A 16,157-nucleotide genomic window follows, 5' to 3' on the forward strand; every position below is an offset into this window, starting at 1 on the left:
GCACTACTTAATACCTAAATAAATGTTTGGAGAAGCTGTCCCATGATGAATCAGTGAAAACCTTTTGAAGACGAGGAGATACCTTTGAGTTTGATCATCAGATGATATAAAATTGGGATAGCTGCTTTGAACTCATAAAAGCTCTGCAGAGAACACAATGAAGCTGTAGCTTTCAGCTCTGAAGATGTGATATTACCAGCCCTCAGTTCCAAAAGGCAAATTTTCTATATAAAGATAAAATTCAAAGGAGTAATTTTTTTATTGGAGCATCCAGTCCAATCTGACACAGGTTTTATATTTAATGTAGTGCTGCAACGGTGAGTTAATCTGTACTGTGCAAAACCCCCTCCCCACATATAATTTCTAAATTTTAGCATTAGCTGTTAATGAAGGTAAAAAAAAAGTTACCAGATTACACATACATAATGGAATTTTAGAGGGAGATGTCTATCTGAAATATTTGATCTGATTTGGGCCACTGGATATACTGCTGCTCCTCTGTAGAAAGTTTCCTTGTCCTTGTATACATTGAGGAAAAATTCTGTTTGTACTTTCAAAGTTTACATTCACACAGAAGTAGTGGAAGCAGAATTAGGTAAGCTAGAATATATTTTAAGGATAATAAACTGTTTCCAAACCTGAATTGTTTTTCTCTTATAAACTCAGTATTCTTCCTTAGTTACTTCGAAGTGCTACTTTTTTAGAGCAAAACTAATCTCCAGTTGTTTCCTCATGTAAAATCTTAGGGTGAAGCTGGCCCAACAGGTCCTCGTGGTCCTGAAGGTCCTCAAGGACAAAGAGGTGAAACAGGTCCCCAGGGCCCAGCTGGATCACAAGGTCTTCCTGTAAGTACATTAAATTGAGTTCCTCAGTGCTCAGCTTGTGCCTGTTGCCTCTTTATAGGGAATTTGCATACTTCACTGGACAGGCACTGAGTTTTGCTCAAATTACCTTTCTTTTTCTGGGAAAAAAAAAGTATTATTCATTTGTTTTGTGTTTATTTTGTTGAAAATTAATTTTTATTATTTAATTAAAACAACTTGGAAAACTGGAAGTTACACAGCCTGATGGAGTCTCAGTCCTACAAGTACTTTAAACTTAAGCTTAAACATAGGCTCTTAAAGATTAAAAGTGGCATTAATTTGCACAGGTTGTTACTCATATTGGCATTTGCACGAGTAGATCTTGCATTGCTGTGTTTATTTAATAACCTTTATTGTCTTGTCTTGTAAAGTGGATAAAGTAACTATCATCTTCTGCTTTTGTAATTGATACCCTCCTTATTAAAATTAATTTTAATGATTGGTACATTATTTTTAGGGTGCCGAAGGGACAGATGGTTCCCCAGGTGCCAAGGGCCCAACTGTAAGTGATCATAACACCTCTTAATTGCTTGATTGTGGGGGTTTTTTTGTCTGTTTGTTTTAACTTACTGTGCTTGCTGTTATTTCTGTTTATAGGGATCTCCAGGCACTGAAGGACCCCTTGGCTTATCAGGTCCACCTGGTTCCCCAGGACCACAAGGCAGTACCGGCCCACCTGGTATTCGAGGCCAACCGGTAATGATGTCTCTCTGGGAACTGTAATGTCTTGCGAATATGTCACTCTGTGAAACTAAAATGGTGATTAGCAGTGGGGTTCCTTTAAATAAATTAATAGCATGCTAGTGAGTATGCTGACACTCGGATCTTGGGAATCTTTTGTGTATCCAGAATACTGGTTTTGCTTTCATAAAGGTCTAAGAAAGAAGAGTGTCTGTATAAACTTGGACAAACAGTAAGAGTTACCTCCTGAAATTGTCACATTTAAGTTTTTGTCTTGATAACATCGTAATAAACAAGCACACTAAGGGGAAAGACAAACCTTAATAAGTATCCTATTATATTGCTTACAACTAGTTAACTGAAATAGGAAATTATTTTCTCTTTCATAGAATAATACAAAACGGTCAAATGATTTATGCAGAGTTTTATTCTTAGAGGTGTTGGTCATGTGTTTGTTTTCAGGGAGATCCTGGTGTCCCAGGTTTCAAGGGAGAAGCAGGACCCAAAGGTGAACCTGTAAGTCTCCATATGCTTTGTAAGATGAAAAGGAAACACAAAGGCTTGTATGAGTATTTTCAATAGGTTCTTAGAATTTTCAAAATGCTTCTAATGCTCATGAGCACGAGAGTGATGATTGTGAAAGACAAACCACAGTCAACCTGGCTAGACAGTACTAACAACAAATGGCTAGCAGGTCTTTTGATGTTATAAATCACCTACCCAATATAGGCCTTCCAGGACTCAAGGAGAGGAAAACCAGTTAGTGCATCTACTGAGGCTCCTGTAGCACACAAAATGTGCATATTCTCATTTCGTCATCTCATACGAAATGGATCCATATGATTCTGGACATTTAAGAGCACACAGGTCTCTGTGCTAATAATAATTTTAAAGCCCTTTTTATTTTAAATTTGATACTTTTAATGCTTCATACAGTTATGTATATGCTAATTATATTTTATTTATACATTAAAATAATATTTGTGAAAGATTTTTTGAGAACATCGCTAATTCCATGATGTAACCATGTGAATTTTGGAAGAAAAGTGATTCTGCAGAGTGGGACTCAGTTTGACTAGTCAAACAATCTTTGTTTTTTCTTTCTCACTCATTAAATGATCATATAATAACTGACAAAAATGTAGAGATGAAGTAATGGTTTCCTTATCACTGACGGTCTTCTTTGAGAATTCGTACTAGTCTCACTGAATTTTGAATCCTTTGTAGCTTGTCCAGTTGATAATAATCAATACAAATTATTGTGGCTGATCAAAGAAGTGATTATAAGAAGCACTGTACAGACAAACTGCAGAATTACAGTTCATAGTGTACTTCTTACTGAAATATTACCTTATAAACATGATACAAGAGAAAAGCTGATGCTGAAAAGCTATGTTTTTAACTGACTCAAAACCTAACTTTTTTTTTCTTTTTTATTTGGAAAAATGTTAATGACGTTTAGAAGACAGTCTGTTTCAATATACCTGAGAAGTGGTGATTGTAACAATGTGGGTTTTCTTTAAAAAACATTTTACTTTCACTAGGGCCCACAAGGTCCCCAGGGTCCCATTGGCCCTGTAGGTGAAGAAGGGAAGAGAGGTCCTCGAGGTGATCCAGGCTCAGTAGGTCCACCAGGTCCTGTTGGAGAGCGGGTAAGCAATCCAAAGCAATCATAGCTCTTGAGAGATGCACTGCTAAGCTGAAAAACCTCTTGACCTGACCATGAATTTTCTTACAGCTTCATTGTGGGTGCAGTTAATACTGCACTTTATTTTTTACACTGGATAATTTCATTATTTTCATTTATGGATTCAATGAACAGGATAGTATGGTGGGAGAAATGATGGAGATTACGATGAGCTTAATCTGCAGATTTTTTGCTTAACCCTGTACAAATGCTCATCTTGTTTTCAAGGAGGCTGTTCACATAGAAGGAGCTGTTCAGCATGGATGAATGAAACATTTGAAATTTTTACTGTTCCAAGTACTAAAAAACCCCCAAATTTAAAGTATTGAAGCAAGAAAGTTGTAAGGAAGTAAACTGAACCCCCAGACCATAAATCTAGTACTTTATTTGCAATAAGTTATGTAAAAATTAAGATAATAATCTTGAGTCTGTGGCTTTTCCTAGGGTGCTCCTGGTAACCGTGGTTTTCCAGGCTCTGATGGCTTGCCTGGACCAAAGGTAAATGAAATTAAAGTGTACATCTTTTACTGGGTCATTTTTAAAATTTTCATATATACAGATATATAGGTATAAAGTGTTCCATTAAAAACTTCTGCTACTGGGCAAATAGGCAGATCCTCAGAATCACTGGAAGCAGGATCAAAAGGAACTGACAAATGCCAAAATGGGGTCAGAATGACTAAAATTCTTTTGGGAAAAGTCACTTTCCATTCCTGTGATATTCAGCTTTGCTTGCTTGTCCCTGCCTTAATGCTCCCTCATGCTGAAATGTGAATAGACAAGAGATGTTGACCTGTTCTATTCTACTGTTTTATGTATTATATTACTCCACAGTAGGCAATTATTTGAAAAATTGCCTTTTCTTTGTGTGTGGTGTAGTTTTATAGACTTGTCCCTTGAACAGACGGGCTTGTTTTTGGTTTTCCTAACACTTTCAGGGAAGTGACTCACATACATATTTGTCTAGAGTTTCTGTAAATTCCTAACTTCTTGGGAAAAATGCAGGCATTCTAGAAATCTCATATAAATTTGCTTTATGGAAGAGGCAACTTTACATAATAATTTGGGAAAAAAGTGATAATAATAAAAGTATTAATAATTTGGAAGTCTGTTTGCAAAAATAAGTCCTTAATAGAAGATGACTGTTTTATTTAACCTTCCCTTACTGCCCTGTTAACTAGTAACCTGTTGGTATCTTTCTAGGGTGCCCAAGGAGAGCGTGGTCCAGCAGGTTCTTCTGGTCCAAAAGGAGGTCAGGGAGATCCTGGGCGTCCTGGTGAACCTGGCCTCCCGGGTGCAAGGGTAAGGAACTAAGAGCAGTACACTGTAAGCCATGGCATTTTTCGTTTTTAGAAGGCAACAATGAACTTTGCAGAATTGAGAAGCTCTTACACGAGAATGGACTTATTTCAGTGGTGCTTCTTGAAAGGCAAAGGCCAAAATACCTGCTTTTTTTTTTCCCTGCTGATGTGGGGAAGCACAGGTTCCGTAAAAAGAAGAAATAATCTTGATTGAGACTGGCTAATGCAACTGTAGGATGTGTGCTTGTAAAGCACGTAGTTGCCACAACTAACAAGAATTGAAGGCAGGACCTTCGTCAAATTGATGATGGATAACTTACATGGTTGAGTTGTCCATGTCATCTACATGTTTTTTTAGGAAAATGTTTGGGGATAATTTGGAATATCACAAAAGAAGAGAAAGGAAGAAGCAAGTATAAGATGTTATATAGATCACTGGGTAATGTTGGCAGAAATAAGGATGAGCCTGTGAGAAGCTCAAGACGGATAAAAGGAACAAAAGCAAGGATAGGAAAAGAGAGGATCAAAGACAGTGGGGGATGATGCTGTGGAATGAAGATAAGGATGAGGACCTTTGATACAGAGAAGGTTCTTGTGTAAGGAAAATCTTAGTGTTTGTACCATGGTAGTGACCCAGTGTATCTTTTGAATTTATTTACATTTCTCTGTTGCTCTAGGATTATATGCACAACTTCACACCAATGTTATTCCTGCTTTTAGGGTCTGACAGGAAATCCAGGTGTTCAAGGCCCTGAAGGAAAACTTGGCCCCTTGGTAAGCAACACTAAAATTAGTTCTTTCAGTAAGGAAACAGTAATTCAAACGTTAACTTGAATTTTCTTGATTTTTGAAATTTCGTCTTCTAAGTGTTCTCTTTAAATTCTCCGCTCCAAAATTAGTGCAGAAAACATTCCTTTAGTTTTGTCTGTGTAGCAGTGTCTGTTGTTTAGCAGCTGCTGCAATATTTTTAAACCATTTTGAACTAAATATCTTTTCTAAATGTCTTTTCAAGGAAACAATAAATTATTTGTACATAATGGCTCAATGATGAAAATGGTGTAATATTTAGTTAAATCCAGCGTGGCTATGGCTATGTCTTCTTTAAAGACTTTTTGACTGATGATAACTGTAGCACCAAATCAGATTAATATTATTTTTTATATATACAAACATTTTCCAATTTAATGTGGAAAATGCATTTTCTCTGTAGGGTGCTCCTGGAGAAGACGGACGTCCAGGTCCAGCAGGTTCCATAGGAATCAGAGGTCAGCCAGGCAGCATGGGCCTTCCTGGGCCAAAGGGCAGTAGTGTAAGTGTTGCACCTGGTACCCAAGATCTGTTTAACTTCAAATATTTGCATACATTTGTCATGGATGAAAACAATATCTAAAAATAGTCATTTTATTTTCTCCAAATTAGGGAGATCCTGGAAAACCTGGAGAAGCAGGCAATGCAGGTGTCCCAGGACAGAGAGTGAGTGTGCCTGTTATTTGCAATGACTACAGAAAATTATGCTTTTCTGTTGTATATGTTCACTATACAAGACTTATTTCTATGTCATTTTAATTTAGGGAGCCCCTGGTAAAGATGGTGAAGTTGGTCCTTCTGGTCCTGTTGGCCCACCAGTAAGTTGACTTTTCCCTCGCTGCCTCCTCCCCATCATTTCATCCATTCATTATTCCTTCTGCTTCTATTTTTTGTCTGTCTTCATTCCAGTTGTTAATTCCAAACAAAAAATCCTAAGAACATTTAAAGCAAAAAAAATTCTTAGAAAAATGGAAGCTTTGTATTGAAAAAAAAATAGTCTAATTCCTTTTACTGACCGTTACAAGTTGGAGCAAAATTTTCTCATAGTTCATTTTCCTACCTTCCTTCATTTCAATGGAACTGAGTGGTTTCCTATCAGCACAGAATTTTGGGCAGAGGGGTCTTAAAGAAATTACATACATCTTATGACATCTTTTAGATAGGGTGTTCCCTGGCCTGGGGTAAGTAAAAATGTATAATAAACAGATATATAATTGAAAATGTATGTATTCAGAGGGAAGAAAAATTGTGGAGCCTGCCAGTATTCCTTTATCTATACTTATTATTTTCTTATGTGTAGGGTCTGGCAGGAGAAAGAGGAGAACAAGGCCCTCCAGGTCCTACGGGCTTTCAGGTATGTGTATTCATTTTTTTGTTAAAGAAAATAAATAAACGGCCATGTCTTTAACAGCTTAAATTGGAGAAATTCAATCGCGTGGTGTTTAACAAAACACAACTTCAGAACTAAGGCGATGATGCTCAGAATAATTAGTGATATTTAGCTTTCACATCTGCTGTGCTCTGAACTGAACTGACAAAGGCTTATGTGCCAGCTTGTGTCCCTTGGGAAAGCCTTTGGTTTTCAGTTTTAATTTGGAGATTTTCCAAAGGTGTTCGAAATATGGAGATAAAGAATTGTTTTGATAACAAAGTATTAATTAAATTAAGTCAATCGCTCTTTATGGAAAACTTTAGGGCTGATATACATATGTCCTATAAATGTTAAAGAAGGACTGCCATCTCATTTTGAGGCGGGAAAGCACTTCCGTGAAATATTAATGTAACTATTTTGCTTGGGGATGTCTGAGAGCATACTCTGGTATAGAGTATAATATTACATTTATATTCTTGGTGACTTAATTACATCTGGATGTAAATAACTTTCATTTTAGTGACCATTTTATTTACTTTTTTACAGGGCTTGCCTGGGCCACCAGGTCCTCCAGGTGAGGGAGGAAAGCCAGGTGATCAGGTAATTTCTGTATAATCTAAAAATAATTCACTTCATGAAGCAGTTTTACCTTTTCTTCTCTTTGTAATTTAGTTTTACACTCTGTTTCAAAATATGTACTGATGTCATCTGCAAGCTGTCTGAAAACTGCTTTTGGATAAAATAATTACTAGAATCCAACCATCTTCTTGGACTGAGTTGGACTATCTTGTAATGGACAGATAATATACAGAATGAGCCATCTACATTCACAGTACTTTGTAAATGAAAATGTTTATCTCCAATTTCCGTAATTATAAGGCTGTGAATAATTCCTTCGTTCTAATGGGGGCTTCTGTTCTGCTTAGGGTGTTCCTGGAGATCCTGGAGCTGTTGGTCCATTGGGCCCCAGGGTAAGTGGTTTTTTTCAGAGTTTAAACATTTATAACAGTTCTCTGAGGTTGAAAGTTGATACATAAAATGGACTTCAATAGCTAACGTGAATATTTGACCTTTTTACCCATCAATAATATGGCTGTAAACGTGGATACGTTTTAAGTTGGTTTCTGCAAAAACCTACCACCTTTAGCGGTTTCTTAGCTCATGAAGTAGTGCTTGCTTGAGTACTTGAGTACAAGCTGCTAAGTGATTTGGTTTACAGCTGTGTAATAACAGTTTTTAGTTTGCTGAGAAATGTGCTATTTCCCCTATCTTCAACAATAAAAGCATAAAGCTGTTTTTTATCTAATCAGTTCTAGAATTTGTTCGCAGGCTCTTTGTTCAAATAGCAGTGCTGTGTTTATGGTGGATGTAGGATTATGTCTACAAGAACTGTATCCTGATTTCTAAATAACTAACGATTTTCCATTTTGTAGGGAGAACGTGGCAATCCAGGGGAAAGGGGAGAACCAGGTGCGTCAGGACTTCCGGGGGAAAAGGGCATGGCTGGAGGTCATGGTCCTGATGGTCCAAAGGTAAGCTGCATGGCCATTTGTGTAGCTGCAGTGATGGAATACATAATTCTGTTTATCTGCACAAACATAAGAGAGAGCGCTTTGTAATTATAAAAGGAATATATTTTCATGAAAGGTATCTTGTTTATATAAGGGTTCAAGAAGGACATACAAGTTATTCTGGTCTAACAATATTAATAACTAGCAAGATACTAAAATGCTGAGAAATCACATTTTGTATTAATTTGTATAGTTCTGAAGTTTAAAATTATTTTAGTGTTTCACAGTAGAATGGGGCAAAGCCATTTCTGAACTGCAGAAAACCCTCTGGCAATGGCTCAATTTTAAGAATCATGTCAGTTTACACAAAGAGACTTGGCAGGGTTGAGTGTTTAAAAGAATACTGAAAACTGCATGCCTTTCTCTCATCTGCAACTGATATAATTGGGCCTAGGAAGGTCACCCCAGGTGGGGAGTGCCTCTGGTAGTGCAGGACTTGTAAATGGACATGTGCTGTGAGAAGTAAAGCATCTCTGCCCCTGGCAACTTCTAACTGTAACTAGTTTGTATGATAGACCCATGTGGCATCAAGGTCAAGTTAGAAAGATGCTTGAGCTTCTTTTTTTCGCCTGTTATTCCAAGTATGCACTGAGTAAATAGTAATGTATTTAGAAGGAATATGGTATTACAACTGGACTTCCTGAGTAACACAATGGGAAAAGAAAAGTATTTGGACATGCATAACATCCAAATTTAAGATAAAATTATTATGTAAAACTGTAGCTCAGAGACTTCAACACAGGCACAGTGTGTTCTGCAGCCTACAGACAAAAGATACTTCTCAGATGGATAAACAACTTATTATTTGTTTCAGGGAAGCCCAGGCCCTAGTGGGACACCTGGTGATCCAGGCCCACCGGGTCTTCAGGGTATGCCTGGAGAAAGAGGGATTGCTGGAACGCCTGGCCCCAAGGGCGACAGAGTAAGTCTGATTACCTTGGTTGTGCTGAGTAGAATCACCTGTCTCTTTATTCTGTACTTGTTCCAAGGTATGAACTGCACAGCATTCAGTGTCATAACTGAGACTTTCTGGGTATTGTCCATAGGGCGGCGTAGGTGAGAAAGGGGCTGAAGGTACGGCTGGTAACGATGGGGCAAGAGTAAGTAAATCTATCAGTCTTTTTAGACCCACTCTCCACATACCAGATTGTTTATTGTGCTAGAGGTACTCAGCTCATAAAGTTAAATCCTACTCAACTTGGCGATATCGTGGGTTGACAGTCATTCTCATTTCCCCTACCTTCCAAATTTGGTCTTCAAGGTTCTCAAGACAGCTGTACACAATGTTTTGGGATGTCTGTGTTCCAAGCCTGTGTTTTGTGTAATCAATTATGGGAGTTAAGATGTCAGTGGAAAGGATTCCCAAAAGTAGCATGTTCATTTGGAATTCAGCTAAGCTGACTATAGTAAAAATATGAAAAAAGGAACAGGCAAAGATCAATAGCCAAACAGCAAACCCACCAGTTCTGATTCTTTGGACTAAGGCAGATGCCTCTTTATTGTTTGGATTGAGTTGCCCCCAGCTGTCCCGAGTTTCACAGGTGAAAATTCCTGTAAATGTACTGAGTTCCACATGAACAGTAAGTCACTGATGCTTGTGGAAAGCTTTGAACCTCCTATGCATAAATAATGTGGCTGGTCTGCTCACATGAAATAAATCCAATATGTTTGAGACACGTTGCACGTACGCTTCTGCTTAGACCAGCTGTCCATCCCAAATGTACTGGGTTCGCTCTGTATGCACTGACTATATTTTCTTCCCAGTAGCTGTTGGAGTTGGTTTTTACATCAGTTGCATCTATCTGAGATGCTTGGGTTTTACAAGCCGGTTGGAGTACTAACTGCTAAGCATTTGGAAGTCTGAGATAAATAAGAAAGATGAGGATTCTGACTGGACTAAGTCTCTACTTAAAAAAAAAAAAAGTTTTTTTTGAAGAAACTCTGGCATACAGAAGCACTAACTCACAATTAGCAGCTGTGAACTGCAACCTCTTTGTAATCAGACAGTATCCAAAGATACAGAACAGTTCTTACTCATTGTTAAACAACGTAGCATACAGTAACTAATGAACAGATAAAGTAATGGTGAACTAAACATACATCCCTCTTCTAAAGTTAGATATCTGCAGATGTCTCTGCTACCAATCGCTAGAGCATTGATGGTGATGCAGTATCCTTTGTTAGCACTGCCTTTTTCAATTGCTCTTCAGTTTGAACTAAGTTATGGTGCAGATTTGGGGGGAATGGGGAATTTTTTTTGAGATAAACTTGGTGCAAGTTTGTGGTACGCTGCTTCTAGTGAAGAAGAGTCGTAGTTGTGATATCTAAATATATAAGAAGGCAGTGTAGATAGTGCTGCAGGATCATTATGTGCAGTTGATGGGTTTGGATGGAGAGATTGGAACCTGTTTACCTAACTGCCTTCTGAAAAGGAAAAGGACACTTTTGAGGTGTTTTCAAGATACAACTTGACCTTCAAAAGTCATGATGGACACACCAAAATTAATTTAAATGAAATACTAGCATAAAATAAATAGAGAGCTTCTGTACAAGTAGGGGAAAAAAGGACATTATTTCCTCCTGAGAGAGCAAAAATAAAGCCAGGGCCTTACTTTTGTTGGCTTTATTCATAAACACTGCATAAAGTAGAAGAAGTTAGTGAAGAAAGACAGAATGAATGAAAGCAGGGATTTTGGTCACTGGGAGAAAAAATGCAAGTACATTTTAGGTAAAGACCCAACATGATTTCAGAGATAAAGGAGAAGAATTTAAAGGAATGAAAAAGCAAAGGGGAATAGTAGCATATAAGAAGTTTCAAACTAACAGTTTTCAAGCATCACTTTTTAACTTCCTTCTATGTTTATTTGTTCAAAAGGGTCTCCCTGGTCCAATAGGCCCAATGGGTCCAGCAGGTCCCACTGGTGAAAAGGTAAACAGATTTTTATGCTGTTCCTTACTGAAGTTTCTTAATATTGCTATACTTTATTGGCACTTTTGCTACTTGTCTCTAATAAGTTACTTGGGAAATAACCTCTAATTTTATTTTAAGGGTGAACCAGGTCCTCGAGGTCTAGTTGGCCCTCCTGGCTCCCGTGGAAACCCTGTGAGTAAATGCAGTGGTTGGTTTGTTTTGGTGTTTTGTTGGTTGGTGTTTTGGTTTGAGTTTGTTTTTATTCTTTATTTTTGTTGTTGTTTTGTTTTGTGGCACCTTTTTTTTTTCTGTCATAAGTTAACAATACCTAACACTGATCCAAACTCCAGGTTTTGTCTCATTTGCCAATATGTTTTCCACTTTTTCTTCTCCTTTTTCTGTTGTCAAAATCTGTAGTTCTGTCTTGATGCTGTGCACTTGCAAAACTGTTGGTAGGTTTTGTTCCTCTGTCCTGTACTTGTTTTAGGGCAATCTTTACACAGAGTTACCCTTATTTACTTCACTCCTGAAAGTATGCCACCAGTTTTGTTTAAATCATTTTAAAAGCATTCCTATAGCAGATACTACTGTACACATACAAATATTTACGTGGACAAAGCACAGAAGTATATCTTAGTTTTCATCTAATTACACTAACTCTTGTCATCTTTGGTCTGTTTGTGATTTTAAGGTTTTTAAGGGTTGACTTTGATTAGGGAGTTAGAGGCTCAGCCCTTCTAGATCCTTCATACTTGGAATTGATTATGTCTCTGTCATAAACCAGAACAGCCTGATTTCCAGTGTAAACTGGAATAGCTTCCAGCCCTCTGGGGAGTGCTGGAGCTTGGCAGCCTGCAGTTCCTTCTTTTCCAAGCAAACATTGTGTGGAAAGCTCAGCTGAAGCAGCTCGTGGTCCGTTCTGACCTTGCAGAAGAATACATCTTTGAACTAATACTTTTTTTTATTCCCAGTCTATCTGATTGGAATGGTGGGTTCCATAAAGTGTGTGCACTTTGACTAATCCTGCTATCACTGGAAGTGGTTGTGAACAGAATTTCTCCTCTTGTGGTTTTAGTTTCCTGCACATGCCATCTATCTCTAAATTCTGAAAATGTACATATAGTCTTGAACACATGGCAGATCTTAACTTCATAGCTAATGTTGTTTATTTTGTTGATTAAAAGATCATTTGATTCTGACTAATGGAACACAAGAATAATTACACTGATGAGAGTAAATAGTTAGTATCCTTTATTGTATATTTAACTGAAAATTATACTGTATATAGAAATACTTTTATTTTAAATTATTCTATGTTTTTTTGACCAGGGTTCCCGAGGAGAAAATGGCCCAACTGGTGCTGTTGGTTTTGCTGGTCCTCCGGTATGTGTTTTATAACACTAATGAGTTTCCTTTAGTCATGCTTTGACATACTTAATTTCCTTCATTATGACTAATCCTGCGGTTTTCTGTAACGTGAGTCACAGTTTTGTTGCAAAAAGAGCTGTTTCTTTTTCCCATCAGTGTATCAAGTACAGAAAAAGGTCCAATAAATACCCTAGATACTTGAAAAGTGATTTTGTTGATAAGATTATGTAATTGTTCACCAGATTTCATATTTTCATGAACATGCTATGTTGCTCCTTTGAGACTAAAATGAGGCAAGTTATAAAGTGTCTTCTACTGATGGTAGCAAAGATTTGCTCTATGAGTAGTGAAGGCTGGAATGAGTGATGGACCAAATGGAAGGTTTGTGAGTTTTCATGTGAATAGCCCCAAAGTTCCCACAGGCTAAATATTGTATTTCAGACCTTTCACAAAGAGTCAGACACCTGCTTCCCTTGGTGGGGGAAAAAAAATACTGGAAAAAACAATGTTTACTCATTCCCTTTTGCTTTTAGATATGTAATAGCCACTGAGGAAAACAGAAAATCTAAAGGAAAGAAAAATGTGAGTTAGATAAGAAAATATTTTAAATGGAAATTCTGACTTCACAGACTTCAGAAAATGCAATCTGTGATCTTCTAAAGACTGTGCCGTACTGTCACAGTTCTCATGAACTGAACCATTGAGCAAATGCACTGCTTTCTGGGCTGATATGTTCTCCTGTTATTTTTTGCCTTCTAGAAATTACCTACAAAATGACTTTGTTAGGCTGGAAGGATTTAGCATTCTCTGACCTGCTGTCTGTTCTAAATATTATTTCTTATAGGGGCCTGATGGTCAGCCAGGTGTGAAAGGTGAACCTGGAGAACCTGGACAGAAAGGAGATGCTGGATCTCCAGGACCACAGGGTCTTGCTGGGTCTCCTGGTCCACCGGTAGGTGTAAATAACATCGTCAGAGAATGAGTGGCATAGGCTAATCTTGCTTATTTGAAATATCCTGGGTGTTCACTATCACACCTCTCTTTCTCCTTTCCTCTTAGGGCCCACCAGGTGTTCCTGGTCTAAAAGGTGGTAGAGGAACTCAGGGTCCACCAGTAAGTACATTTTATTTGTTGTGACCTGACTGCCGATAAACTAATACTGAAATTTTATGTAATGTGTATAATTCCTCAGCTTGTTTTTCAGTTTGTGAATATAACATTTGCTCACTAATTCAGCTGAGAATATTTGAGGTAACCAGTGCTCTATTTCTTTCAATAAAGTTGGCATTAAAATGGTTTTTTTTAGGGTGCTACTGGATTCCCAGGATCTGCTGGAAGAGTTGGGCCTCCAGGACCTACTGTAAGTCAATTGTCATATTCCTAATAGGTGTGTTTTATAAACTCATCATTGAGAACCTGAGGACTAAATAAAGCAGGAAAGGTGTTTGTGTTTCAAGTTTATTTTAAGTGTTTATGGTCCAGTGCAATAGAACAACTTGTCAGCACTGACTTCTGTGACTGCCTGATTACATCTGACTTCATTAAATAAAACTTGTTAGTCTTGGGCTTGATCCAGTGCTGGTGTGTGCAAATTAGTGCAAGACTTTTCACTGAGTTAAGTGAGCTTTGAGCTGTTCAAGCTGCCCTAATGACTTAATTGCTTACAGGAACAAAACAGCAACCTGTATCTTCCTGTACTTTTACAATTTTTTGTCTCTTCAGTGGGAATTGAAGTTAAGAGACTTTTTGGAAGAGTCCTCTGCCAGGTTATCTCATAATATCCATTACAATAAACTGGGAAAAAAACCCAACAGAACAGTCCCACAAAATCTCTCATATCTAAACGTTTTCTGAAACACTAAAAAAATAATTGGCTGTGGATCAATAAGTGAGGATTCAAGTCTACACAGAGAACTGTGTAGAACTCTTCATATGCCTCTCAATGTTTTGATCAGAAAAATAACTTGCAGTCATTGTGAGTTTATCAAAAGGTGAAGTTTATGAAAAACATAATATAAATGTGAAGTCCTAAAAGTAGTTGACAAATGAAAAAAGGTCCATTAGAACACGAATTTGTAACACGTGAATGAAAAGCTTAAATATGAACTTTAGCTTGATGATATTGGAAATAATGTGCAAAAGTAAATTTTCTAGCAGTAGTTGTACACCTGAGGTAAAAATAAATAAATAAATAAGATAAAAAAGAGTGTATTTTAAAGGGGAGGGAGTTTGAAATTGCAGATGAGGGGTGGAGCTTGGATATATTTTGATGAGATGTATTTTTCATCTTATTTATTTGATCATAAATGAGATTATAATAGCTCTCTGCTCATTCACAGTTTGAGCCTTCCTTAGAGTATGCATTTTTATAGTTAATCAAAACACAGTCCTTAGAATTGAGTTGTCCCATTCTGAAAAGGGTCCAATGTAATGAAGTGTTCTAATCTCCATAGGGAGCTCCAGGGCCTGCTGGGCCTATTGGTGAGCCAGGAAAAGAAGGTCCCCCAGGTCTTCGAGGTGATCCCGGTGCTCATGGCCGTGTGGGAGATCGAGGGCCAGCCGGTCCCCCTGGTGGTCCTGGAGACAAGGGTGACCCAGGGGAAGACGGGCAGCCGGTATGTCCTGCTTGATGTTACTAATTCTCCCTAGACCAGCCCTAGGCTTGGTCTCGTTGTTATTTATACTTATTGCTACTGAAATGATAGTAATGTTGTTTTATCCTCTGTGGATTGCAGGGCCCAGATGGCCCCCCCGGTCCAGCAGGAACCACTGGTCAAAGAGGTATTGTTGGAATGCCTGGCCAGCGAGGGGAGCGAGGCATGCCAGGCCTGCCGGGTCCTGCAGTAAGTTACAGCCAAGTCAATGCGCTACCAGCTTGGGCATTCTCATTGGCATTGTGGGATTGAGAGCATAGTGCCCCATAGCATGAGGAAAACGTTGGAAAACTCCAATTGCAGGAGTGAATATAGAGAGAATAGTAAATAACTAAATCCCATACAAATGTGTGAGATGGGAGGTATTGTTTCTGCCATAATGGAAGATCTGAACCTGAATTAAGAGTAAGTGGGTAATGGCATTAAGACTTCTGGCTAAAATGTTCCTATTTGACTTAAAACTAGATCCTTGAAAAAAACAACCCCAGACTCTCCATTTAGGTGCCCAAAGGTCACTTGAATGTGAGTAAATACTCTGTAACTGCTATTTCATCAACTCTGATCTACAGTCTTCAAAATTGCCATTTATGCTCTTTTTACTTTCATGTAGGATTTATAAATGTTTATTGGAAAGCCTAATGATCCAGGAGATCAAGTAATTAAATAGAGTATTAGTAAAATGGATGGTATGGAGAATTTGCCATTACCACTGGATCCATAAAGTCAACATAGAGTTAAAGCTGGCCAGAAATTATTCCAGGCTAACAAGATTTGTTGGTATTGAGACAGACAAAATTTTCAAACTGCATTACATTTTTCTAGAGTCAAAATACCTTATCTGGACAATGCCCTAAGACACATGGTGTGAACTGTGGAGTTGTCATATGCAGGGTCAGGAGTTGGACTTGATGATCCTTGTGGGTCCCTTCCAACTCAAGACAT

At 38.0% G+C, this 16,157-nt stretch overlaps 1 protein-coding gene across 1 annotated transcript in view; it reads left to right on the top strand.

Moving 5' to 3' along the window:
- The window catches only part of COL5A2 (collagen type V alpha 2 chain), a gene marked incomplete at both ends in the record, with an annotated part of 107,356 nt that overhangs the window by 80,725 nt on the left and 10,474 nt on the right, over positions 1–16,157 (top strand). Inside the window, 25 exons of the mRNA XM_080346948.1 lie at positions 747–845; positions 1,321–1,365; positions 1,461–1,559; positions 2,007–2,060; positions 3,089–3,196; positions 3,676–3,729; positions 4,435–4,533; positions 5,253–5,306; positions 5,743–5,841; positions 5,952–6,005; positions 6,104–6,157; positions 6,640–6,693; positions 7,258–7,311; positions 7,638–7,682; positions 8,145–8,243; positions 9,097–9,204; positions 9,329–9,382; positions 11,158–11,211; positions 11,332–11,385; positions 12,523–12,576; positions 13,406–13,513; positions 13,621–13,674; positions 13,868–13,921; positions 15,015–15,176; positions 15,297–15,404. Of these exons, the coding sequence (XP_080203074.1) occupies positions 747–845; positions 1,321–1,365; positions 1,461–1,559; positions 2,007–2,060; positions 3,089–3,196; positions 3,676–3,729; positions 4,435–4,533; positions 5,253–5,306; positions 5,743–5,841; positions 5,952–6,005; positions 6,104–6,157; positions 6,640–6,693; positions 7,258–7,311; positions 7,638–7,682; positions 8,145–8,243; positions 9,097–9,204; positions 9,329–9,382; positions 11,158–11,211; positions 11,332–11,385; positions 12,523–12,576; positions 13,406–13,513; positions 13,621–13,674; positions 13,868–13,921; positions 15,015–15,176; positions 15,297–15,404 (1,881 nt within the window). The remainder of the gene's footprint in view (positions 1–746; positions 846–1,320; positions 1,366–1,460; positions 1,560–2,006; positions 2,061–3,088; positions 3,197–3,675; positions 3,730–4,434; positions 4,534–5,252; positions 5,307–5,742; positions 5,842–5,951; positions 6,006–6,103; positions 6,158–6,639; positions 6,694–7,257; positions 7,312–7,637; positions 7,683–8,144; positions 8,244–9,096; positions 9,205–9,328; positions 9,383–11,157; positions 11,212–11,331; positions 11,386–12,522; positions 12,577–13,405; positions 13,514–13,620; positions 13,675–13,867; positions 13,922–15,014; positions 15,177–15,296; positions 15,405–16,157) is intronic.

This window comes from Nesoenas mayeri, assembly GCF_963082525.1.
Source record: "Nesoenas mayeri genome assembly, chromosome: 6".
NCBI lineage: Eukaryota > Metazoa > Chordata > Aves > Columbiformes > Columbidae > Nesoenas > Nesoenas mayeri.